We start from the raw sequence: 26,574 nt of genomic DNA, 5'->3' as shown, positions 1-26,574 counted from the left end.
TAGGGAGAAGGAATCAGTGAAACACTTATTTAACGTATACTTGGGTCACCTCTTGGCTGTACTCCCTTCTTTCTAGTCTTTTTCTGCCAACAGAATAGAAAAAGTTGATTTGGAGGTAAATTGGCAAATGCGAGCCCAAAGCATGGTGGAGTCAGAGGTTAGATATCCACGAAGAATAAATCCGCTCTGCTTTAGGAGCAGAGGGAGGAGAGTTTAGATAAACTAATTAATATCTTCCTAAAGTATAACTCTTCTTGATTAATAATAATATTGGTTTACCTGTATTTTTTAGTACTTCTAGTGTTTTTATTAATGTAGTTAATAACAAGAATAATTATGTAGGTTAAATGACCTTACAAATGTGTGCATAAACACATTAGTCCAAAATGTTTCACTAGTCCCCTTTTTTATTGCAGATAGTACATGCATATACTGAGAAAGTGGCTGGTTATAAATATTATTAGGAAAAAGATACCCGTTCCTCTTCTAGCTATTCCTGGGCCATCCGTTATTTTTTAATCATTTTATCTATTGTACACCAGGACTATTTTGTAAACTTCTTACTTCTATTTTTGTTTTTCCTTTTTTTTTTTTTTTTAATAGACAGGGTCTCGCTATATTGCCCAGCCTGGCCTAGAACTCCTGGGCTCAAGCAATTCTCTCCCCTCAGCCTCCCAAGTAGCTGGGACTGTGGGGATGTACCACTGCACCTGGCTTTAAACTTCTTCCTATCAGTTTAACCTAGTTGCTGTTAGTTAATAGTAGGCAACCCCCCAAAGAATATAATTTTGCATACACATCCTCATTTATGAAATAGGACATGTGAAAGTTGGTGAAATAACTGCTTCACACTAACACAGTGAGGTATTAATTGGTGTAATCCTTTGAGAATACAGGTTGACCAGATATTAAGAGCCTCAAAAACGTCGATAACTCTGACACAGTAATTTCATTTTTGGTTATTGATCCTGAAGATATAATTGTAAATGTAGACAAATTTTATGTATAGTAGTGCTCTTGTATTCTGCTGGCTGTCCCACCTTCCGCTCCCCAAATCTGTGTGACCATTAAAAACATTTCTATGGATAGCTTATACTAATGTATAGAGGCACATATATCACACTGGTGAATTAAAAAAAGGTTAAAAAAATCTGTATGTGATATCACAATAAATATTGTAAAAACTGAACTTTTCACATGTTTAAGAAATATAATGTTTAAAAGCGATTTGTTTAGATAAACATTATGTTTAAAAGCGATTATGAGGCTAACTATAATTTTTCTCCTTTCCAACTTTTGTACATTCTCCAAGTTTATTTTGATAAGAAGAATTTCTTCTAAGGAGAAAAACCCAATAAATTTTGTTCTTTACAGAAGATATTTGTTGCACCCCATTTTTTGTTCTCGGTAAGGCCATGGTCAAAAGCTCATTCCCTGATGACTCCTGTGTTCTTTCAAAACTTCTTGAAGTACTTATTTACTGCATATACAATTGAAAAATAGTTTCTGTATTAAATTTGAGAATACAACAAAAGAGAAAAATTATTTCCTAAATCATACTTTTTCCAGATTGGAACAAGCAAAAGAGGCAGAATCCAAAGATGCCTTGAAAGATCTGGTTAATCTGATAACTTCTCTAACAACGTACGGTGTCAGTGAACTAAAACCAGCTGGTGTTACCACGGGGGCACCCTTTTTATTGCCTGGATTTGCAGTACCTCAGCCTGCAGGCAAAGGTGAGTCTTGTTTTCCCCACCGCATTCTGTGCTATTCAGAACAATAGAGAAAGAATGAATGTGTTTTACTTTGGTTGTTCTTTGTTTATGTTACTTGTATGAAAATAATATATTGTGTTTCATTAGAGTCTGTGCTTTTTATGGTTTGTCTATATAATAATTTATTGAGTTACAGTCTTTAGCAGATTAAATACTTAAAAATAATATTATAAAATGTCATAAAATTAAACAATGAAATTTCTGTTGCAGTATTTCTTTTGAACATTCAAACAATTTAATAATCCAAACACACTTCTTTTGAATAATGGCATTCCATGCATTTCTACTTTCATAGATGGAATTTAATCCACACTCTAATCTCTGTACCTGTTAATATATGTATAGTTGTCTGTCAGTGTCCAGGGGGGATTTGTTTCAGCATCCCCCACAGATACTAAAATCCATGGATACTCAAGTCTCTTATATAGAATGCTATAGAATTTGCATATAACCTACACACATCTTCCTATATACTTTAAATCATCTCTAGATTACTTATAATATCTAATACAATGTAAATGCTATGCAAGTAGTTATTATACAGTATTGTTTAAGAAATAATGACAAGAAAAAAAGTCTATAATTATTCAGTACAGTACACATTTCAGGAGGTTACAGGTAAAGCCATACATCAGTATGTGGGCGGCATACATTGGTTTGGCCTGAAAAGGTGGGCTGTCTGGAAGAGGGGGCTTATAAGTTATAGGTGGGTTTAAAGATTCTTTGGCTTGTCATTGGTTAAAGACATGAAGCTTTGTCTAAAGGTTTGGAATGTTTTAACTTTAGGAGCTGGTTTATCAGAGATAAGCCACTGGACATAGATTTGTTGTGTAAATGGAGGACCTGCAGGTGTGCCTTGCATACCCTTAGGCCTGTTAATGGGTTACAAAGGATGTCCCCAAGAAGGGAGGGGGCACGATGAGGCTTGTCTGACCTCCCTCCTCATGGCAGGCAATTTAGTTTCGGATATTCCTTTGGCCAGGAGGGGTCCATTCAGTCAGCCGGTGGGGAGGGCGGCGGTGAGCTTTAAAATTTTATTTTAGTTCACAACTTTGTGAACTTTTCACAATGTAGTATTTTCAGACCGTGGATAACTGAAGCCGCAGAAAGTGAAACTATGGTTAAGGGGAGGAATATTGTGATACTTTTGAGACTCATCTATGTTACTGAATATATCAGATGTTTGATCCTTTTTAATGCTGGGCGGTAGTTCATTGTTTAGATATTCCACAATTTATGTATCCATTCACCAGTTAACGGGCATTTATTGGACCATCAGGAGTGAAGCTGTGGTAGATGTTCACATAAAGCACGTCTCTGTGTGGACATATGTTTTCATTTCTTTTAGATAAATACCAAGCAGTGGAACTGCTAGATCATATGGTAAAAGTATGTTTAACTTTATGAGAAACTACCAGACTCTTTTCCAAAGTGGCTGTCCCTTTTTCATTCATAGCAGCAATGTATGAAAGTCCCTGTCGCTCTATGTCCTCAAAACACTTGGTTACCGTCTTTTTAATTCTAGACATTCTAGTCGAGAGTGTGTAGTAGTATCCAATTATTTTTTACTTTCATTTTTGTAAAAGGCTATTGAAGTTTAGCATTTTTTCATGTGATTAGTCACCATCTGTATCTCTGCGTTGGCGCAGATCTCTGTGCCCATAGTTTGATAGGGTCGTTTGTTTTATTGGAGATGCACGAGTCCTTTAGACATTCTGGCTAAGTCCTTTATCGACCGGTCCTTCATCCTTTAATATACATTTTGTAAGTATGTTCTCCAAGTCCTAACTTGCCTTTTCTTTTCTTAACAATATCTTTTGAAGAATGGAAGTTTTTAATTTTGATTAAGTCCAGTTTTTCGTTTTAAAAATATTTTGTGGTGGTTTTCTGAAGAAATCTTTACCTAATCCCAATTCACAAGAATCTTCTCCAATGTTTTCTTCTAGTATTTTCTTTCTTCAATGTTTCATATTTTAATGCTTATATTAAGGTCTATGATACATTTTAAGTTAATTGTTATATAGGGTAGGAAGCAAAGGTTTATTTTTTTTCCATATGAATATCCAAATTTGCCAGGACCCTTTTTCGAAAAGACCATGTATCTGGAATCTTTCTCAATTCTGTTTAGTTAATATACGTGTCTATCCTTAAGCCAACACTAACTACACTGTCTTGATTACTCTAGCTTTATAGGAAATCTTAAAATCAGGTCATTTAATGAAGTTTTCCAATTCTGTTCTTCCTTTTCAAAATCATTTTAGCTATTCTAGATCCTTTGAACTTCTATATAAATTTTATAATCACATGAATTATTGAAAAAACCTACTGAGATCTTTGAGGACATCTTTACCTTTTATTATCTGTAGGTAACCAGCTTAGCTGGACACTGGAAATAAAGATAAATTTTTGATATTTGCCATACATGGAACAAATTTATATGTTATAAAACAAAATTGAAATCATATATAAGCTGAAGATTTTTAAAAATCTTTGCATATTTTAGAAATGTACAAGACAGGTTTTCTGAACAATCTTTCTAAACTTTTAATATTTTTTGTAGTTCTGTGTTTACCCTTTTTCTAAAATCCAGCTTATTCTGTAAGGCTCTATATTCATTTTTTGGTTACTCTTGCAAATGCTATTCACTCCTAATAGTTGTTTAACTGGGGTCAATCTTTACAGGCAAGCTACTTGTTTTCATGTATACCTAATACAACTGTCTATGTTAATTTCTTTATAATTATTGTCACTAATACGTCTCGTAAGAGCCATGTATTAATATGTAGATTTTTATTTTCCAGTTGATGTGTTTGAAAATCAGAGGTTTAAAAATGTGACTAGTAGCTAGCCATAAATTGCTTTAACAGACATTTATATGAAGAAATTACACTTTTAGCTTAAAAACAAAACAAATTTCCAACTTAAAATTTATTAATTATAACGGAAAATTGGAACTTAGAGAATTTTTCCTGCTTCATTCTTGCTGCTCTCAGGCCTGTTACTTCTTCAGCCACAAAGTCTTTCCAACCTGAGAGGTAACTGTTCTTATAGTCAAGGTCAGTGATACAGATAATAAAATGTGACACCACGACACATTTCCAAACTCTGGATCAGTATAATTTGTATATATTCTAACAGTCTAATTTTTCAACATATACTATTTTTTAATTGAAATATTCATAATGATTCATTAAAGCTTTAATCAGTGTTATTTTTAATTAAATGACATCAATATGATGAAGAAAAATAAGACCTTTTGTGTGAACAGAGTGTTTTCTTAGTAAATAGTTGATAATTGTTACAATTCGTGGTGTATTTAAACAGACTAGTTTGCCATGGTTAAGCTATGACATAGCACCTACTTTTGTGTTTTTGTTTTCTATTTTAGGTCACAGTGTGAGAAACGTCCAGGCCTTTGCAGTTCTTCAGAATGCATTTTTAAAAGCAAAAACCAGCTTTCTTGCCCAGATCATCCTTGACGCCATCACCAATATTTATATGGCTGACAGTGCCAATTACTTCATCCTGGAGTCACAGCACACACTGTCACAGTTTGCAGAGAAGATCTCTAGGCTCCCAGAAGTACAAAACAAATACTTTGAGATGTTGGAGTTTGTTGTTTTTAGCTTAAATTATATCCCTTGTAAAGAACTTATTAGCGTTAGTATCCTCTTAAAATCTAGCTCTTCTTACTACTGTAGCATTATTGCCATGAAAACACTTCTTAAGTTTACAAGACATGACTGCATATTTAAAGACGTGTTCAGGGAGGTGGGCCTTCTGGAGGTCATGGTAAACCTTTTACATAAATATGCCGCCCTCTTGAAGGATCCCACTCAGGCACTCAATGAACAAGGTAAAGCATTTTCCATAATTTTATTTTTATCTGACAAAGGGGTTTGGGAAGGTTGTTTGTTCTTGTTGTGCCTTTCATTTGGTTATTGATTTGAATGACTTCCTAAGGTGTATGATTGTGACATATTAGTGAATGTCCAGGGTTAACTTTTTCATTCAGCCTCTGTTAGGGAATTGGGGAAGGAGAACCTAGAATTCTGTCACTGTAGTGGAAGAGAGTTTAAAGGAAGGTAGAAGCTTAGGAAAAACATGTATGACCCACATGACTAGTGTCTACTATTAATACTTTCTGCTTCTCAGAAGGAATCTTAAAAAGTTCCTGGGCATAATCGGTCTATTATTGATTAGATTAATTATTAGAAGTAAATGTGATTAAATGTGTAGTTGCCTCTAAATATTTTATTATAGAGAACAAATATATCCATTTAATAATGATATAGACATACAGGTATTATCATTATATGCCTTTCTGTTAAATCTGATAAAAGTACTGTATTCCCTGGCAATTAGTAAGTAAAATGTGAATTAATATAAGTTGAATAGGTAGCATTTTTCATAAACTTTTTTTGCTTTATGGTGCTTCAAAATGTAGTGTTTTCCTGTTGACCTCCTTGGTTAGGAAAACCCCTATGAGAAGGATATATTTAACTTTTGCATTTTTTGTTTTTAATACTTGTTAGATAACTGTTTCTAGCCATACCAAAATAAAATCTGTTAACATTGATTTTGAGCCTACTTTTGCCAAATGTTGGACACATGTATTATCTTAAAAGAAATTGTTAAAATTGAATCAAGAAAAAATAAGCTTTGTCATGTTTGTAATTTAGACCTTTGAACCTTTTTCCTAGGGGACTCAAGAAATAATAGTTCAATTGAAGACCAAAAACATTTGGCTTTGTTGGTGATGGAAACCTTGACAGCGCTTCTTCAAGGATCAAACACAAATGCAGGTAATGAGAAAAGCCACAGGCAAATACTTCGTGAGGAGACTTCTTCAGGTTGTATCTTCTCTAGAGATTCTTGCTTCTGAAATCCTCCTATCACTTAAGAAGAAAAACTGTTGATTCTGTGATGGTACATTCATGTCCCTAAAAATGCAATACTTTTAACCATTAGGAGTATCTTAATGATAAAATATATAACATTTTTGCTATTTCAAAGTGTTTTTTTACATTGCTTTTTATGGTATGCCTTATGTTTAAAGTATTCTTTTTCTAATCTTTGACTTATATATTAATAAATGCACTCTTATTCAATTTGCTTGTTTAAATTTTTTCCAAAATATTTTCTTCGTATGATGATTTAAAAAAAATTTTTTGTACTACCTTAGAGTATTACAATGGTACAAACTTTAGGAACTATTGAAAAATGATTCTCCAATAAAACTTAACCTATCCCAGGTGAGGTTTATTAAATATTTTATTTATCTTTAGTCTCAATTTCTTTTGCTTCCTTTTCTTTCTGTCATTAACAGACAGTCCATATGTTTATAGAATATCACTGTTGCTTTAAAAGAAAGATTACTTGAAATTTTAGTCCATATCACAAAACTCGCAGGCAACAAGGTCAGTACAACTTGAGAGGAATGAGTGAAGGGAGGGTGAGTTCATATTAGTAGGCTGGGCCCAGATCATACAGAGGTTGTTAGGATGTGGTGAAGAGCTTGGATTTTAAGTGTTACGGGAAGCCATGGATGAATAAATGAATGAACAAACGAACTCCTTGCACAAATGCATGACTGTTTGCCTGAGTGCAGAGAAACTGAGCATTCAGCATATTTAAAATATATCATTTGTTCTAGGTGTTAGGGATGCAAAGGAAAGGCAATTTATGCTCCAAAGCAATTACAGTCTAATGGAGGAAGATGTTAATACATAATTACCTAAGTAATTATTTAAATATGATTTTGTCAAATGCCAAGACGGAGTTGAATGAATTTAGTAGGTAATTGAAACAATGAGTATGATGAAGTTTAATAGGTACTATAATAACATTTTGTCTATGGTATAATGCATCATGATCTTACTTCCAGTTGCCCGAGGAACTCAGAAACATAATAAAGATATACTAACAAGAATTTATTTGGCAAATTAGCTTTTCATGACATGACCTGGAGGTTGCATGGGGAGAGATTGGGCGATTCTGCGTAATACATCTCCCAAAGTGCCAAACATTTTCACTGCCTTTCTTTTCCTTCGTAAGAAAGATGTTATTAGCTGTGTGATGTCAGGCACTTAAAAAAGTGCTTTGCTCGTAGTAAGTGTTTAAAAAAGTATTAGCCATTGTGATTATCTGTTTGGCCCTCACTGGCAACCAGGACATGAGTGAACAAGGTCTTCATGTCATCAAAGGATGTCACAACTTCCAAGTGCTGAATCTCAGGCACGTAACTTAGACTCACTGCTAGGTTATGTAATTCTTAAAAAGTTATCAAATAGAAAGCCATTAAATAGAGAGGACAGTGGTTGCTACAACAAAGTACACTGTCAGTTACTCACTCAACAAACGTTTATTGAAACACAAATCAGGAGAAATCCAAGAGTTATGGAGGACCAAATATATAAACAGTAGTAAGACTGTTTGATATAAACTGTAATAAAGGTGTTCTAAAAGCATAAAGAGTAGAAAAGTTACTTAGAGGACATACTAATTAGTGATTTTTAAGTCACGTCATCCTTTTTTTTATACTCGAGGATGATATTTGATGTGAGAACAGGAGCACAGGCTGCAGAGTTCGCTGTGTAGACATACCCTGCTCTGTTGCTTACTAGCTGTGTGGCTTGGGCCGCATGACTCAACTTCTGTGTGGTAGGGGATGAGTATTAAATAAATCATTCTATGTAAAGGCTTTGGAGCAGTGCTATGACTGATGCATTCTACTCCAGAATTTGTCATCTTCTGTTCTTGTGCTCTACCTGTGTAACAAAAAATTTTGGTTCCGTGTACTTTTTCTTATGGTAAAATAATTTAGTCCATTCTTGTTACAATTTTGAAAGCATTGTTCAGTTTGAATCTCATTTATTTGGGGTATTGTTTCTCTGAAAGCCTTTTATGTAAATTTATTTCATTATTGGGTATCTACCCAAATGGTGTCTACCTATGAAATTTCTGAAACTTCTAGATTTGGAGAATTTGGACATGGTGAACATATAAGGACGTTAATCTTGCATTAAGGAAATCTAGGAAAAATGTGCATGCCTTTTCTGACATCCACAGTGCAATTTTATATTTTAATTCAAATGGTGAAATAGCTGAGTAGGTTTTATGTACATTCTTTTGAGTTACTGTACCTGCAAAAAGAACTGAATTTCTATTCATCCGACTTGTCTCAGAACATTTTAAGTTAGCCCATGTGGTACTTTTTCTCCCGCCTTCAAGGAATTTTTCGAGAATTTGGAGGTGCAAGATGTGCACATAATATAGTAAAGTACCCTCAGTGCCGGCAGCATGCCCTGATGACTATCCAGCAGTTGGTGCTGTCTCCAAATGGGGACGATGACATGGGCACTCTCCTGGGGTTAATGCATTCAGCTCCACCAACAGAACTGCAGCTGAAGACTGACATTTTAAGGGTAAGTTTGATAAGTATGTTTCTACTCTTTTATTACAGAAACCTTAGGTTATTTTTAAATGATTTATATTTAAGTTAGAGACAAGGAAATTTCAGAAATCCAAATTACTAAAAAAATCCCTACAACTTTGTAGACAGTATTTAAAAAATATATGTTTTAAAATCTTTTGTTAATGTGAGTTAATATTGTATGTATAAATACATTTTATTAAATTTAACAAGATATGGAGACTGTATTGTTACCAAATACTATTAATATGGATATTTATTGGTTGCAGAATAATGAAAGAACTACACAGTTTTTACATTTTATTTACATACAGATTGTGTATTTCCTGTCTTTAAAAATAATAAGACATAGTTATGTATAATGAAATCCTCATAATTTCTGAAGCAGTACATGTCAAAAAGGTGATTATATATATCAATATAGGTTGAGCATTTCTAATCTAAAAATCTGAAATTCTAAATGCTACAAACTTTTTTCATGCACCAAATTATTAAAATGATTGTATAAAATTACCTTTAGCCTTTATATATAAGATGTATATGAAACATAAATGAATTTGTGTTTAGACTTGGGTCCCATCCCCAAGATACCTCATTATATATATGCAAATATTCCAAAATCTGAAAAAAATCTGAAATGTTAATCATTTCTGGTCCCAGGCACTTTGAATAAGGGACACTCAACCCATATGTAGCCTTTCCATTCTTCAGATACCATTATAAATGTGTGAGATCCTTTAATAAAGTGACTTTTTCAAATGTAACGATTGGGAACATTATAAATTACTTCTTAAGTAATAGTAGATACTCATCGTGCTACAGTTACAGAAATAGAAAAGGCGTGCATTGTATCTAAGCTGATTTCAAATTACCGTTTGGGTCAGTAAAGGTTAAGTGTATGAGTAGCGTAATTATACTGCCCGGGGTTAAATCCTGCCTTCACCATGTATAAGCTGTACAATCTTTGGCAAGTTATTTTACCACACTGTACCTCAATTCCTCATCTGTAAAGTGGGAATAATAATAGTACCTAACACATAGGATTGTTGAAAGGGTTAATAAGCTAATGTACAAAAGTACTTAGAGTGCCTGGTACCAAGTATGTGCCCAATAAAATATCAGGTGATTTTATAATGCGTTTTTTAAAATAATAAGCCAAGTTAAAAGTATGACCGTTCAAAAAATAATTGAAAGTTATAAAAGTTTTTTTTTTTTTTTTTTTTTTTTTTTTTTACACGTATTTAGGTTTAATTTCTGAGAACATATAGCTGTTCTGGGAAAGGTCATAGTTTCGGCCCTCAGGCTCCAGTTCACTTTGCAAGAGAGAACATAGTAATTCCTCTAAAGTGCCTTTCTAAAGCATGAGAATATGGTCACTTTATATGAATCAAAAGACCTCAAATTGTGGCTGCCCTGAGCATCTCTCTGATCCCTCCTAGAATAAATCAGTTTGTAAACACACAAAGTCACAACTTTTCATGAATGTGTATTAATAAAATTAGAATATGTATTTTACTTATTTGATAACTGAATTCATGGATGTCATCATTAATTAAAGACATCAGAAAAGGTTTTCAGCCAAGATTTGGATATAGCCCTACCCTATCAAAAGAAATGTGTGATAATGTTTCCTAAAATTATCTTCTGTCTTTAATATGGCATTTTTAATTAGCAAAATATTTGATATGCTTAATAGTATAGAACTGCTTATTGGGTAAATAACAAAAACATGCATATCAGATGTTCACAGAATACAGACTCTTTGATATACATGCATGATGGTTTTCTCTTTTTTTTAAATTTGAATTATGTTTGTTTTTGGTTGTTTGTCTTTTTTCCCCATAGGCCCTCCTGTCAGTCCTTCGAGAAAGCCACCGTTCAAGAACAGTTTTTAGGAAAGTCGGAGGATTTGTGTACATTACATCCTTGCTCGTTGCCATGGAAAGATCTTTGAGCTTTCCACCCAAGAACGGCTGGGAGAAAGTGAACCAGAATCAAGTGTTCGAACTTCTCCACACTGTGTTCTGCACGCTGACTGCAGCCATGCGCTATGAGCCAGCCAACTCGCACTTCTTCAGAACAGAGATTCAGTATGAGAAGTTGGCAGATGCTGTTCGATTTCTTGGCTGCTTCTCAGACCTAAGAAAAATAAGCGCCATGAATGTCTTCCCCTCAAATACACAGCCATTTCAAAGACTTTTAGAGGAGGATGTGATCTCAGTGGACTCAGTGTCGCCCACTCTACGGCACTGCAGTAAACTCTTTATCTATCTTTACAAAGTAGCCACAGATTCTTTTGACAGGTATGGTTCTGTTCTGTCCTCTCAATTGCAGGGTGTCCTAAGCATGACTTCAACGTTAAGACTTGAATTACAAGTTAACCCCATAGAAAATGAAAACAAACGAATCTTCTCTTCTATTTGCTTGAGGTGTATCACTTTATTTTTTAATATTACTGTTGCGCTGGTGTTAAGTTTTTCAGCATGGAAGCCTGCATATTATCTGCAAATTCAGATTCCGTTAGCTCTCATTGCAGTTATTGGAATAGTTTTCATGAAGTTTCCTTTAATGGTGGTATTTGCTGTTGTTCTCTTTTTCCTTTTTAGCCTCAGAAACATTAGGTGCATCCGGACTTACTGATATTTGTTATCAGCAGAACAAATGCTTATGATTATTCATATTTCCAGACAGATGCTCTGTCATTCCCAACATCTCATAATCCTCAAAAAATGGGATAGCTCCTTAAGAGACATAGTGTCTTGCCCTGTCAAGCCCAGGAGTCCATCAGACTCATTGACTTACTCCTTCATTATGCAAGGACTTAACGAAATCCCATTGCATGCCAAGTCATCATGCTAGGCACTGGGGATTCTGCTCTGTACAGGACTGTCTTGGTCCTTGCTTTCTTTTAGTTGAAATATACACACAGGCTGGGCACGGTGGCTCACGCCTGTAATCCTAGCACTCTGGGAGGCCGAGGAGGGTGGATTGCTCAAGGTCAGGAGTTCAGGACCAGCCTGAGCAAGAGTGAGACCCTGTCTCTACTAAAAAATAGAAAGAAATGATCTGGACAACTAAAAATATATAGAAAAAATTAGCCGGGCATGGTGGCGCATGCCTGTAGTCCCAGCTACTTGGGAGGCTGAGGCAGAAGGATCGCTTGAGCCCAGGAGTTTGAGGTTGCTGTGAGCTAGGCTGATGCCATGGCACTCTAGCCCGGGCAACAGAGCCAGACTCTGTCTCGAAAAAAAAAGAAAAGAAATATACACACATATGTAATCAATTACATATATTGTGACAAATTCTATAATGGGAAAAATACAGGGTTCTAGGAGAGCCACTTTATCCAAATCACTTATTATTTTCAATGCTTCAACTGTGTTTTTAATTAAGTTGTCACTTTGAAAATAACGTAAGAATTATGCTGCTAATTTATGTCCATGCATTATTGCTTTTACCAACAACCATTGTTTTATAAAATAAATGAGTTATTTTTAAATTGCCCCCATAAACAGCTAAAGTAACTATTGGATAGAGCTTCTAATAAGTTTTGTATCCTTTGCTGTGGAATATCCACTTTGAAATATCTACTAAGATATTTCTTGCTTCTTAACAAGATTTGAGTCCTTAATATTTAGATTCGAAAATCAAAAAAAAAAATTGTAAGAAATTGTAAAAAAAAAAAAAAAAGCTTCTGTTTTTCCCTATCTGAAATAAAGATGCATATATACTGTTAACTTATGGGAAACATGAGATAGTGTAGTGTCCTAGGAAGAAGCTATATAAATTTGTGTATTCAAATGTAACCTCTTTTCCCTTGATTTCTACTTATCCTAGCGAGTATACCTCATTTTTAGTCACTTTGTCAAAAACAGGGCTTACAGAACTCTGTTTAACAACTGTGTTAAATGTTAACATTAATGGGATAAGCATCTGCCTTAAGCATGCTTTTCTGTTTCATTCAGTGCATGTGTTGTAGTCTCGTTCCTTGTTCCTGCTGAATATGGAGGATGTTCCTTATTAAACTTTTACTGGCATTTCTTGTGAAACTAACCTATGGCCAACCTGGTGTTCTCTTCTTCTAACCTCTCTAAACCACCCTGTCTGTTTTGTTGTCTGTAGTCGTGCAGAACAGATCCCTCCTTGCCTGACAAGTGAGTCTTCTCTCCCCTCTCCTTGGGGTACACCAGCTTTGTCCAGGAAAAGGTACTGATCTTATAAGAGAAGTCAATCTATTTGTGTCGGGTTTTTTTCTCTGTGCTTATTTATATGTTAATGTGGTCATTGTGTTTTGTAACTTCAATTTTTTTTTTTTTTTTTGCTTTCTATTTGACTTTTTTTGGGTTTTAAAATTATCGATTTCTCTTGAATATATTTATAAAAGTAAAATGTGTTGGTCTATGAAGCTATGAAGGACGTGAAGAATTTTGTCATCCACCTCCATTATTTAGACAAAACTACCCATTTTGGTTGTAGAGAAGGCATGTCTTTTATTGAAAATAACTTAGAAATCTGAGAACTTAATATCTCTTTAAGTAGAGTCCTTTTCTACTTTTTTTTTTTTTTAAACTTTAAATGTCAGGATCAGTCTTTGGCTTTTACTTTTACTCCAAAATGAACTTCATAGCACTGGGGGAAATGTGTATTTTCTCAAACAGGTTCAACCAGTTGAAATACGCTATTGTGAAGATTTATCAAAGCTAAACTTTGAAAAAGTGAATAATAATCTGCTTCACTTCGTTGTTTCATTGGTTCTATGTAAATCTTTGATCTAGTTGATCTTGTATATTAAACTTAGGAATTTTTTAAAATTTCAATAGATTGACAAAAAATACAATTAAGATCCATTTAAGATTCCATTTAAAACCTGCATATAAAATGATGATAGTCTACAGTTGGCACCAAATACTTTCCTTTCTTCTCCTGTTTTCCTCATAACCAAGAATAAGTCTTTAACTTATATATAAATATTCTTCCACTGTGGATATTTGAAAATGAATCCTGAGCTTCTGCTTTATTGTCGTTTTATTACTGTTGTTCAGATTTCGAGACTTGAATATAGTTGGAGTTAGTGCATGAAAAGTATTTGTTACAGGTTCTGTGTTTCAGCATATTGTGTTAGTAACTTTTATTAGGGCCAGACCAGGGGCCTCACATCTGTAATCCCAGCACTTTGGGAGGATCACCTGAGGCCAGGAGTTCGAGACCAGCCTGGGCAACATAATGAGACCCTGTCTCTATGAAAAAAAGCGAGGCGTGGTGTACATGCCTGTAGTTCCAGCTACTTGGGAGGCTGAGGTGGGAAAATCACTTAAGCCTAGGGGTTTGAGGTTGCTGCGAACTGTGATTGCATCACTGCATTGCAGCCTGGGTGACAGAGTGAAATCCTGTCTCTTAAATATATATATATTAAAAAAAAATATATATATATATATATATATATATTAGGTATATAGAAAGACATATTTTCCTTTTTCTCTTAAATTTACACAGGGACTTAACAGCCTATTTCTTACAATAAACCATGGCATAGTTCAAACTGGTCTTAAATAAATTCAGGGTTGTTCAATATATTTGTACTTAAAAACTACTTTTTTTTCTTTTTAAAGAGGTGTCTTAATTCAGGAAACCATAAACTAGATAAATTTGACTTGATTTAGTGTATTTTTCTTTTGCTAAAATGAATGAGGTAAAGTATTTGTGTTTGAAGATTTGTGTACGTGATCCCAAAGAACTACTGAATGTTAGAGAAATAATTTAAATCACTGGTTTCCAATTACTTAATATCACAATTTTAAAGTATAATGATTATATCATACATGGCAAAGTCCTGAAAATTACTGTTTAAAAACATTTAGAGGCTGGGCGCGGTGGCTCACGCCTGTAATCCTAGCTCTCTGGGAGGCCGAGGCGGGCGGATTGTTTGAGGTCAGGAGTTCGAAACCAGCCTGAGCAAGAGTGAGACCCCGTCTCTACTAAAAGTAGAAAGAAATTAATAGGACAACTAAAAATATATAGAAAAAATTAGCCGGGCATGGTGGCGCATGCCTGTAGTCCCAGCTACTCTGGAGGCTGAGGCAGGAGCGCTTAACCCCAGGAGTTTGAGGTTGCTGTGAGCGAGGCTGACGCCACGGCACTCACTCTAGCCCAGGCAAAAGAGTGAGACTCTGTCAAAAAAAAAAAAAAAAAAAAATTTAGTACTTTTTAAGTATTAGCCCAAAACTACAAAATAGAAATGAACACATTAAAAAAAAATTCCATCAGAATTTACTATTTATTTATTTTTGTGTGGTTTTTTTTTTTTCGAAACAGAGACTCACTCTGTTGCCCGGGTTAGAGTGCTGTGGTGTCAGCCTAGCTCACAGCAACCTCAAACTCCTGGGCTTAAGCGATCCCAGTGCCTCAGCCTCCGAAGTAGCTGGGACTCCAGGCATGTGCCACCATGCCCGGCTAATTTTTTATTCTATATATATATTTTTTTAATTGTCCAGATCATTTCTTTCTATTTTTTAGTAGAGACGGGGTCTCGCTCTTGCTCAGGCTGGTCTCGGACTCCTGACCTTGAGCAATCCACCTGCCTCGGCCTCCCAGAGTGCTGGGATTACAGGCGTGAGCCACCACGCCCGGCCAGAATTTACTATTTATTTAAATCGTACTTTGACAAAGGGAAAAGAGCATTTTCTTCCTTTTCTTAAAGAGTTACTTATGGCTTTAAATAAAAAAAAATTTTGCCATCGTGGTTAGTACATCTGCGTGTAGAGTTGCCAGGTCTTTGACATAAGGCAAAACTGTCACTGAATAAATGAACCTAGTTGAGTGAATCCTAATCCATCTGAGTTCTCCATCAGTCTTCTACATTGATGTAACCCCAAGGACAGAAAACCCTTGATACTGTTCATGCTAATACCACAATCAGTGTTGACATTTTCAGGTTGCCATTCTAGTCAGATTGCGCACATTTTGCTGAGTGGTAAGAAGCATAAGCCAGTCAAGAGTCTAATGTTTTTACTTCACAAATCCAATTCTAGTAACTTTTGAAATTAGAATTGAATTCACACTAATTCTAGAACCTCTCAACAGATTACATCAGCTCATAGGCATCTTTTTCTTGTGGTAAAACATGTTGGTTTTGTTGGCAAAGGGAGAAACCAACATTGCACTGTGTTTTTATGGCTTGTGGAGCATTCAGATGCTAAGAAAATTTTGAGCTTGTGATACTCGCCTGAAATGTAAAATCCTGGAGGTTCTTCTCTAATTATTTTAAGAATTGGGGGGAAAAGAGCTAGTTAACCTTGTATTTAGAAAACTAAAACTTGTAATCTTTTTCATTATTTGTTATTCAGAGGAATAATAGAACAGAATTATAGCAGAACTGTGTTCAATCACAGTTGGAGGAAGTGAATGCAAAATAGTAATCAAAACTCAACGGAATATAACTACAGCGGAACAAGAGGTGGCGAGTGCTAGTTATCATTCAAACGTGGTATCTGTTACTCAGTGCCCTGCATACTTGATGATAATTAAAGCAAAGCATATTCAGAATTTAAATATTCAATTATATATGCCTAAAAGAGGTAGATCAGTCTTAATTATAAATGAGAAATTAGGATGAAATATTTAAAATAACAATTTCTATAATTTTTGAAAGTGACTGCAACATAAAAATTAAATTTTGAAATGTCATCTTATCCTGTCTTTACAAATGGTTAGGTCTTGCTTGGGAATTAACCATTCTCTTACCGTAATCCCTAAATTTAAAAAGTGGTAATACCTGTGGTGATACCTGGATGACTTACTAAGAATTAATGTATAACATCTGTTATATTACACCTAATTTTAGTTAATAAATGTCATGTTTTAGATTTCAGCAATCTTTGTAGTATTTTCTGTTTTAAAAACGGTGAATGTAATTTCATTATCAGAATATTGTTTTCTTATATAAGGTAAAAAAAAAAAAAAAAACATTTACTACTATAGTAGTTATATACAGGTTGAGTATCCCTTATCTGAAATGTTTGCTACCAGAAGTATTTTGGATTTTGGATTTTTTCAAATTTTGCAGTATTTACATATGCATAATGAAATATTAAAATATCTTAGGGATGGGACTCAAGTCCAAACATAAAATTTATTTATGTTTCATATATACCTTATACACATAGCCTGAAGATAGTTTCATACAATATTTTTAATGTTAATAATTTAGTGCATGAAACACAGTTTTGATTGCACTTTGAATGCAACCTGTCACATGAGGGGTGGAATTTTCCACTTACAATGTCAAGTCAGTGCTCAAAAAGGTTTAGGTTTTGGAGGGTTTGGGATGTTTGGGTTAGGGATGCTCAACCTGTATTAGTAAAGAGCTCAGTGTCCAAAGACATAAAGATTTCTTTCAGGGTCTATCTATAATTTAAATCCAAATCTAGATTAAATCTGTCAATTTAGAAATAATTTTGGAAGGCCCGTAACTAAAATATACAATTAGAATCTCTGTGTATGTGTTCAATGAAAACATTTTTAATGAAATTTTTTAATTCAATGGTGAGAATTCCTGTTAAACTATAGAGGAATTATGAATCTTTTTTCTAGGTGGTTCAAAATATTTTAAAGAATAAAGCGAACAACATAGGAAGAGGATACCTGTTGGTAATAAGCATTTAGAAATCTTTTTCTAGTAAGTTTAGAAATTAAATCTTTCTGAACGAAGAACAGCAAATACAGGGAATGAAAACATGAATGGGTGGAGAATATGCTGACTTAAATAAACTAGGAGAGTCCGTGTGGTTTTTTTGTAAGTAAAGCTGAATACTTTCCTAGAATCTCTGTTAAAAAGAGAATGTTACTTTTTTTAAAAAAACACGGCAGTGCCAATTCTTTGCTACTAAATCACTGACATAAAGCATCTGTTTCCCAAGCTGCTCTTGTACCAGAGAGCTGAAACTGCACTGCTCTCGGTGACAGAGCTCAGCATTAGGCAAATTATGCTGAGACCAACTCATCGGAACAAAGAGCTCCTATAGGCTGAAACCACAAGCATCTGTTTCTTAGTGCCAAGATGCAAATTGTGCAAAATTCATGAATTATAGATGAGTAGTATGAAAGAGAAACTGGAGATCATTGATGAGAGGAAATGTTTACATTCAGGACATGGCTGGGCTTTCTAACTCATAGAAACTTATATAAAATATGTCTTCTAAGTTTTTAAAAATTGTGAATATTTACAGCGGTTGCGGGAACAGATGCAAACAGTGAACGTAGTTCCACATAAACTAAAGGAAAACTTCCATGATGCTTAGTATATTTATTCTTGGGTAGCCAAGACTCTGAGCCAACCCTGACTCGGTTGGCCCAATTATAGAGGAGGCCACTTTAATCTTGTTAATTCTTGTTAGGCTACTTTGATCATAGGCTAAGGAAAGATTAAAAACACATAGATAATTTCAAAAGAAAACAGTCTCATTGAGGGACTTAATTTAACTCAATCTTTCATCATGTATTATTTCATCTTCCTAGAACTTTGAATCGCTGTGATTTTACCTATTCTTATCTTCTGGTACACGTGTCATTTTTTAATGAAACAGTCCAAATAGTAAATGGTAAAGACATATAAAGGCCAAGAGTAATTGATAAATTGTCTATATATGACTCCAGTTGATACTGTGTTGCTTTTTTATATCCCAGCCTTAAAATATTTTGTGACCTGTCCCTGAATTACAAGGCTTTTTGCTTATCAGTGGATAGAAAAGTAACAGACGATGAAGAAAATGAACAGAGAATATGATTGGAATTAAATACCAAATTTACCCTTCTTTCTTTTTATATAGGCATGCATATCATTCTGTTTCCACTCCCCCTGTTTACCCTGCCAAAAATGTTGCTGACCTCAAAGTCCACGTGACAACTTCATCTCTCCCGAGTTCCGACGCAGTCATCATCCACCCTGGTGCCATGCTCGCGATGCTGGACCTCCTGGCCTCTGTGGGGTCGGTGACGCAGCCAGAAGTAAGCTTGGTTATGTTGGTTCTTCCCCAGGTTTAATGAATGAGAGGATGTGAATGTGATTACATGGGCCAGACGCTCTAGGGAAGAAAGAAAGTAATGTGGAATTGTTACCTATCGCATACTAAAGTAGGTAGAGGAAAAAAAGAATTTTTCTATTTGAGTCTTACCTTTCATGACGCATGGTAGATATGTATGTTTTAGAATACGATTCATCTTTTACAGATGCAACCAAGATGGTTACCTCTGCTACTAGAATAATTCTGTTTGTCCTTATAAATCCTGCTCAGCAGTGGACATAGTTAACGAATAATGCAGAAGGAAAAATGACTGAAGATACTATATTGAGGCTATTTATTTGTTTTGACTTGTAGCACTAAAGAGTTTGGGTAAATTGGGGTTTGGGTGACTACTTTGTTAAAACGTTGTATGGATTTTAAGCCCTAAAGTATCACAAATATAAACAGTAGGCCTTCCTTACATTAGTTATCTACCTACCATGTAAAGAGTTTATACTCACTATTTTTATAAAAGTAGAACTACTTCTAGTTCTATAATCACGTAATAGAAAAGACTTGGAGGCAAATAGAGTCCAGCTGGGTATGCTTCTAACAAAATTATAATAGGAAATTTTCACCTACCCTGTTCTGTAATTGCTATATCATTCTAAGCCAGTTGCTTAATTTATCTGAATGTGTTTTGAAGCATATAGAGACCTCATATCAAGATGTGTGCTTCATGTGCAAAGTATTGTCACCAGTCTCACTAAGAATGCCCTGGTTTCCTGGATTTCTTTAACTGTAGCATGCTTTGGACCTTCAACTCGCCGTGGCAAATATTTTACAATCCCTGGTGCACACAGAAAGAAACCAGCAGGTCATGTGTGAAGCTGGTCTCCATGCACGGCTGTTGCAGAGGTGCAGCGCCGCGTTGGCGGATGAGGACCACTCCCTGCACCCACCTCTGCAGCGGATGTTCGAACGTTTGGCCTCTCAGGCCCTGGAGCCCATGGTGCTGAGGTCAGTAACTTCTTTTTCATACTCAACAGGCACACTTAGTAATGTCAATTTCTAGACTCTTTTATGATTCCAGAGTTCTTGCTTTAACGGGCATATATTCAGTTATCTGTGGGTAAAACATAACAAAAATGGATAAAATACTGAAAATACAGCATTTAGAAATCAATGTAGTTATTAGCAGTCATTTAGTGTTTCTGCCCATTGGTTATTTCTTCCACTTGAATTCAGCAAACTCTCACTTTCCTTTAAAAATAGGCCAAGATCACTTGAGGCCAGGAGTTCGAGACCAGCCTGGGCAACATAATGAGACCCTGTCTCTATGAAAAAAAAATCCAGGCATGGTGGTACATGCCTGTAATCCCAGCACTTTGGGGAGACTGGGGCAGGCAGATCACTTGAGCCGGGAGTTCAAGACCAGCCTGGGCAACATAGCAAGACCATGACCCTACAAAAAAATAAGAAAAATTAGCTGGGCGTAGTGGTGCACACCTATAGTCCCAACTACTAGGGAGGCTGAGGCAGGAGGATCCCTTAAGGCTAGGAGTTCGAGGCTGCAGTGAGCTGTGATCATGCCACTGGCGTCCAGCCTGGGTGACAAAGCGAGACCCTATCTTGAAAGATAAATAAATAAGGTCATGTTTAATATGTAAATGGCTTGTATCTACTTTATATTCATATTTAAGAACTTTTCATATGTAAGAACTTTTTTAGAAATACTTTAACTTTTTTACTTTGAAATAATTATAGATGCACAATAAGTTGTAGAGATAGATCAGAGAGGTTCCTTGTCCCCTTCACCCAGTTTCCTCTGTTGGTCATACCTTATGTAACTGTAGTGCAGTATCAAAACCAGAAATCGATATTGGGGTGATGTATTCATGCCTGCATATGATTCTCAGTTATTGCATCACCTGTGTAGGTTCATGTGCCCACCATACAGTCACAGATCTCTCTAGTGCTGCCCCTTTATTGCCATGCCTGTCTCCCTAACCCCCACCTTCCCTCACCTTTGGAAACCACCGATGTGTTCTCTGTCTCCATAATTTTGTCATTTGCAGAATGTCATGTAAATGAAATCATACATTATGTGATCTTTTGGGATTGTCTTTTTTCACTTACTATAATGCTCTTGAGATGCATACAAGTTGTTATATGTGTCAATAATTTTTTCTTTTTGTTACTGAATAATTCCATAGTATGTATATACCACAGTTTGTGACTCATTCAAGAAATACATATACATAAAATGTACTTTTATAAAATAATCTTTTTTAATGCAAGAGAAACAGCACTATATGTTTTAGAAATGAAATCTGTCGCTATTTTAAAACAATTTTTCTATATTATCCTTGATATTACCTAGCCAAACAGATTTAATGTATACATCATCTTGTTTCTCCTTACAAAAATGTACATCTTACCACTTTGGGAATATAAGCAGATCTCTTTATTAGTACTATATTTTTTTCTGCTGTTAAAGTTTTATAAAACTTTCGGGAGCTTTCTTAAAAATGGTTGAAATTAAACTGACTCCAAACTAATGACGGATTAAGGAAAGCTTAGGCAGTAAGTGTTTGTTAAACAATGTTGTATCAGGCAGTGTACTAGGCCTCGGTAATACCAAGATGAATAAGACAATCCTACTCACTTCATCCGTCATCTTAGGGATTTACTCATAGTCCTAAAGCTTTGAAAATAGCATTGTGATTTTCCCCTGGTCCTTTTTGATAATCTGTTTTAATAGTAGAGAGACTTTCTCATACCTAATAGTAACCATAACCATAACCATTTGGTTATGCTTCGTTTTTTACAATGAATTCACAGAAAAGTCAAGTGATGGATGGTACCAGTACCTGGCTACTTACAAGCCTTAGATTATAAGCTAATTATATGTAACATTCTACATGAAAAACTGGCAAAGGGGACTTCTTAACTTTTCAACCTCATTTTTTTTTGTGCCAGAGGAAATTGAAAAGTCAGAGAATTTTTTTTTTCTTTTACATGATGTATTAAATGGCAGGGTATGGAAGATTCATTCTCTCAAAAAATGTATAGTAAGGAATAATCAGATAAGCAGAAAATTAAAATATTGCTCAAGTTCGGTGATAGAAGTGTCACAGAGTTCAGACAGGGCAGCTTACCCAGACTTTTTGGAGAGGGAGGCTCACAGTGGGCTTTGTGGAAAGAATGACAATTAAGAGATAAAGTTTGGAAGAGAGTTAATTGGATTAAAAGTGCAGGAAAGTATATTCTCAGCAACAAGAAAGATGAATATGATGGTCCAGAGTAGAGAAAGAGTGCAGTGTTCTTAGGGAGCCAGAAATTAAGTACACCTTGAATTTATGATTGGGGAAAAATGGGAGCAGCGAAGCTGGAGAGTGAAGTGAGAATCTTCTCAGGCATGATACTGTGTGCCAGCCGTTTTGGGGAATTTGGGTTTCCCTCTACTCACCTACGAGAAATGGAAAGCCATTGCAGAGTCTTAAGCAATAGAGTGACATTGAATAGATTTTAATTTTGACAGATACTATAGTGGAGAATGGATTGAGTTGGGGCAAGATTGGAGTCACAGGAGGTAATTAAGACTCTGTTGTAGGAATAGTAGTAACATAATGTCGTCTGGTTGGTAGCAGCAAGAATGGAAAGAAGATGGCAAGATGGAATATTTCTACAGAGTAGAATCAGCAGGATTTTCTGATTTTTCTGAATGTGGAAAGTCAAAGAAAGGAGAAGAATAAAAGCACATTTCAGTGAGATGCAAATGATAAGAAAAGCCCCAGGTTTGGGTATAAAGTGATGAGTGTGGTTTAGACATATTCGAGTGGGAGTGCATCTTATTAATTTCTGAAAAAATAAATACTGAAATATATATAATAAATATTGAAAAATAGGTAGTAGCTATATAGCTATATGGAGATTAAATATAAAATTAACATTGTATATTGTTTTATAACTTTGCATTTCTTTTGTATTTTAACTAGTCCGTTACAATTCATTAACTCTCTTTTTTTGAGTGTTCAGTTTATGAATTACGTAATATTGTTCATCAAGGAATAATCTTGCTTTGTGTCTTCATCAGGGAGTTTTTGCGTTTGGCAAGTCCTTTAAATTGTGGTGCCTGGGACAAAAAACTGCTAAAACAATATAGGGTCCACAAGCCAAGTTCACTGAGTTATGAACCAGAGATGAGAAGTAAGTTGACTTTTGAGGTTCCCTTTTTTGGTGTGTTGTATAAATGAAAATTATGTGAGGGATGAATATTATTTCAAGAAGTTTGTGAAGAAAAAGAAAGAGAAGGGTTTGTTATTTAAGTGGAGAAACACAAGATGGGGTTGGTTAACTAAGGAGGGGGTGGTGGGGTGGAAAGGGAATCGTTGGTGATGTAAGGATGCAGCGGAGATGAGGATTACGGGCAGAATAGCCCTTGGCTTGGAACGGGGATGCCTCTTTCTCGGAGGATTCATACTTCCCTGGCTGCCTGGACTAAAGAGTGGCTGATTAGATTATTATTAACAGGCTGCGGGTTTGCAGGACAGCTGCTGCAGGAGGACATGGAGAATAGGAAACTAAAAATACTGATAAAAGTAGTTGAAGTTACACTCCAAGGAGCGTAGGCCAGATAGGGAATGACGTGAGGCCAGGTGGCTAGTGATAGGCTGAGAGAAAAGGGGTAGATCAGTGGACGGGAGAGTAACAGCCAGGCCAAAGTGCAGACGCAATGGGAGAAAAGGAATGAGGAACCAAAGGAAAGAGGATGGGCTAATGCAGTCAAAATCGAAGGAGTGGAACAAGAGGGAAAATGACCGTGTCCAAATTGTGGCTCTGGAGTGAAGCAGAGGAGAAACTGGAAGGAAAGGTAATCTTAGAACTAGAAGGGAGATGTCAGGTGGACGTTGACATCCCCGAGTACAGTGGCAAGAATTAGTGTAGAGAAGACTGAGAATAAAATGCCAATGTCCTTGAAACCAGCAGAGGTCCTGCTAGGAGAACAGTAGACGGTAGCTTCCTAGAGGACCAGATAGTTGCTGATGAGGAGCCTCCAAGGAGCAGTTTTTGCGTTAGGCTGATGGAAGAATGATACGGGAAGTTAGCAGAACGCAGGCTCTGCCTACCGTCCATCATGGACACGGGAGAAGCAGAGACTCCATCAACTCAAGAGCTGTGGGGAAGAAGTGTTCTCAGCAGGGAGCTCAGTTGCTCTGGGTTTCCTCCCAGTGTTAATTCTGTGCTTTTGCTGGATTTTTACTTTGTTACTCATTTCGTGTCATTGTTGGCAAAGTGATAAAGTATTTGTTTTGATGGATTAAGATGACCATTACTAGTGAAGCGGGCAAGAATAAAGTAGAAGGGCCACGTTGAAAGGAGGGAGTGGTCATCTAGATTAACCTGTTCACTTTTCAGGTGAGAATTCCGGGAGATTAAACAACCATCAACCATTATTTCAGTCTTAGTTTTTCCTCATACAAATTATTAGCAGTGATTAATCAATACTGTGTTATGGAAGCTTTAAGATCTTTTGTGTTCCAACACAGTCTTATTGGGAAACAGCAAGTATTAGACCTTTTCATATCAATTAATATACATCTCCTGGGTATATTATTTTTGATATTGTTATTTTTGTACTTTACACAGTTACTTAGAATTGAGTTGGGATTTCCTTTGCTAAGAGCAGAAACAAAGATAGCTCCTTTTCCTAAGAGAATATTGAGATATTTTTTATGGTTCCCTGAATGTCCAGCACATTTGAGAGGAAAATAATTTTACATGCACTCAGGTAATTTATCTTGAGAGGAAGTATTTTCTCTATTACATTTGCAATATATTCCTGGGAAGATAGGATAATTTGTTTAGAATTTGTCTTTTTATTCTTGAAATTGTTGTCATTTGTATTCATATAGGAGTCTTTAAATTCAAGTACATTTGTAATCACATATTAGTTATAAGGAAAGAATTAAAAATGGGGGAGAAAATGAGGGAAGCAAAGATGACCTGTTTCCTTTCGTTTTAATGGTTCTAGAATATTTTGCTTTCCTCTCAGAGAAATAATACAAAATAGCTTTGTGAAATCAAAGTATAACCTGGTTTTTAAACCATTAACTGAGATTTATAATTAAATTACATTGTAACAGTGGCTTGGATCGTGATTATTGGTGAGTTTTATTCTTATTTGTATTCTGTAGTTTCCAACATTTCTGCAATGTGCGTATTAGTATGAAGTAAAAAAGGAAACATGCTATCTAAGTTTTAAAATAAACAAAGTACATTAAAACTATATGATCTTGATAGTTAAAAAGAAAATTACTGTATATTGAAAGTGAAGAGTAGTATGTCAAAATAAATCAGCCTTGTAAAGTTACTTTTAAATTCTCCATGATATTTTTAACAAGAGATTTTCTTTGACTTACAGGCAGCATGATCACTTCTCTTGAAGGTCTGGGTAGTGATAATGTTTTTAGCTTACATGAAGATAATCATTACCGAATAAGCAAGAGCCTGGTAAAATCCGCAGAAGGAAGTACTGTACCTCTGACCAGGGTGAAGTGTCTGGTCTCCATGACAACCCCACATGACATCAGACTTCATGGGTCATCCGTTACTCCAGCTTTTGTTGAATTTGACACGTCCCTAGAAGGGTTTGGGTAAGAATTTGCAAGGTAGCCAAGCCTTTATTGTATTATTTTATGCCTCATACTTGCCTTTCCAAATAGATCTTTGGTTTTTAAATCTACTTGATTAAAATATATCATACTATACTGTATATTTTTAAATGAGTTATTTGAGCATGCTATTTTAAGATTTCTACATTTAATTATTCTAAATTATTTATTATACTAAATAATTTGATATGATAGAGGGGTTTGCCGCCTAAGGCCCATGGCCTTTTGTTAGTAAAGTTTTTGTAAACGTTTTTTTTTTTTAAAGAAAGTTTTATTGGAACACAGCCACGCTCATGTATATATGTATTTTCTGTGGCTGCTTTTGTGCTACAGTGGCGGAGTTGAGTAGTCATGATAGAAACTTCCAGTCTGCAAAGCGTGAAATATTTATGATTTGGCCCTTACCAGAAAAAGTTTGTAAACCCCTCATATCATAAATATAAATATATAGATAATATATAAGTTAAAATTAGATTAAAAGCTTTTTGACTGGGCATCATCATCTATCCCTCAAGTTATCTAGCAAAGTATCTTATTTATTATAAGTATTTAGTGATTATCACTTGAAAATTCTTTCAAGTGACAGAAAGAAAAGGCTACAGTAGCAGAAGCAACAGTGAAGAATCTAGAAGTGTTTATGAAGTCCAGCAGCCTCGAAATTGACACAATTAGAATGATAATAACTTTTG

General features: G+C 35.3%; 1 protein-coding gene across 1 annotated transcript in view; it reads left to right on the top strand.

Moving 5' to 3' along the window:
* The window catches only part of WDFY3 (WD repeat and FYVE domain containing 3), a 208,769-nt gene that overhangs the window by 87,913 nt on the left and 94,282 nt on the right, over positions 1-26,574 (top strand). Inside the window, exons 8-17 of the mRNA XM_012647224.1 lie at positions 1,570-1,736; positions 5,164-5,631; positions 6,479-6,580; positions 9,009-9,202; positions 11,056-11,513; positions 13,333-13,416; positions 19,035-19,212; positions 20,014-20,228; positions 23,308-23,420; positions 25,636-25,867. Coding sequence (XP_012502678.1) covers positions 1,570-1,736; positions 5,164-5,631; positions 6,479-6,580; positions 9,009-9,202; positions 11,056-11,513; positions 13,333-13,416; positions 19,035-19,212; positions 20,014-20,228; positions 23,308-23,420; positions 25,636-25,867 — 2,211 coding nt within the window. The remainder of the gene's footprint in view (positions 1-1,569; positions 1,737-5,163; positions 5,632-6,478; positions 6,581-9,008; positions 9,203-11,055; positions 11,514-13,332; positions 13,417-19,034; positions 19,213-20,013; positions 20,229-23,307; positions 23,421-25,635; positions 25,868-26,574) is intronic.

The sequence above is a fragment of the Propithecus coquereli genome, unplaced genomic scaffold (assembly GCF_000956105.1).
Source record: "Propithecus coquereli isolate 6110/MARCELLA unplaced genomic scaffold, Pcoq_1.0 Scaffold26, whole genome shotgun sequence".
Lineage (NCBI taxonomy): Eukaryota > Metazoa > Chordata > Mammalia > Primates > Indriidae > Propithecus > Propithecus coquereli.
This window is presented reverse-complemented; position numbering and strand designations above follow the sequence as displayed.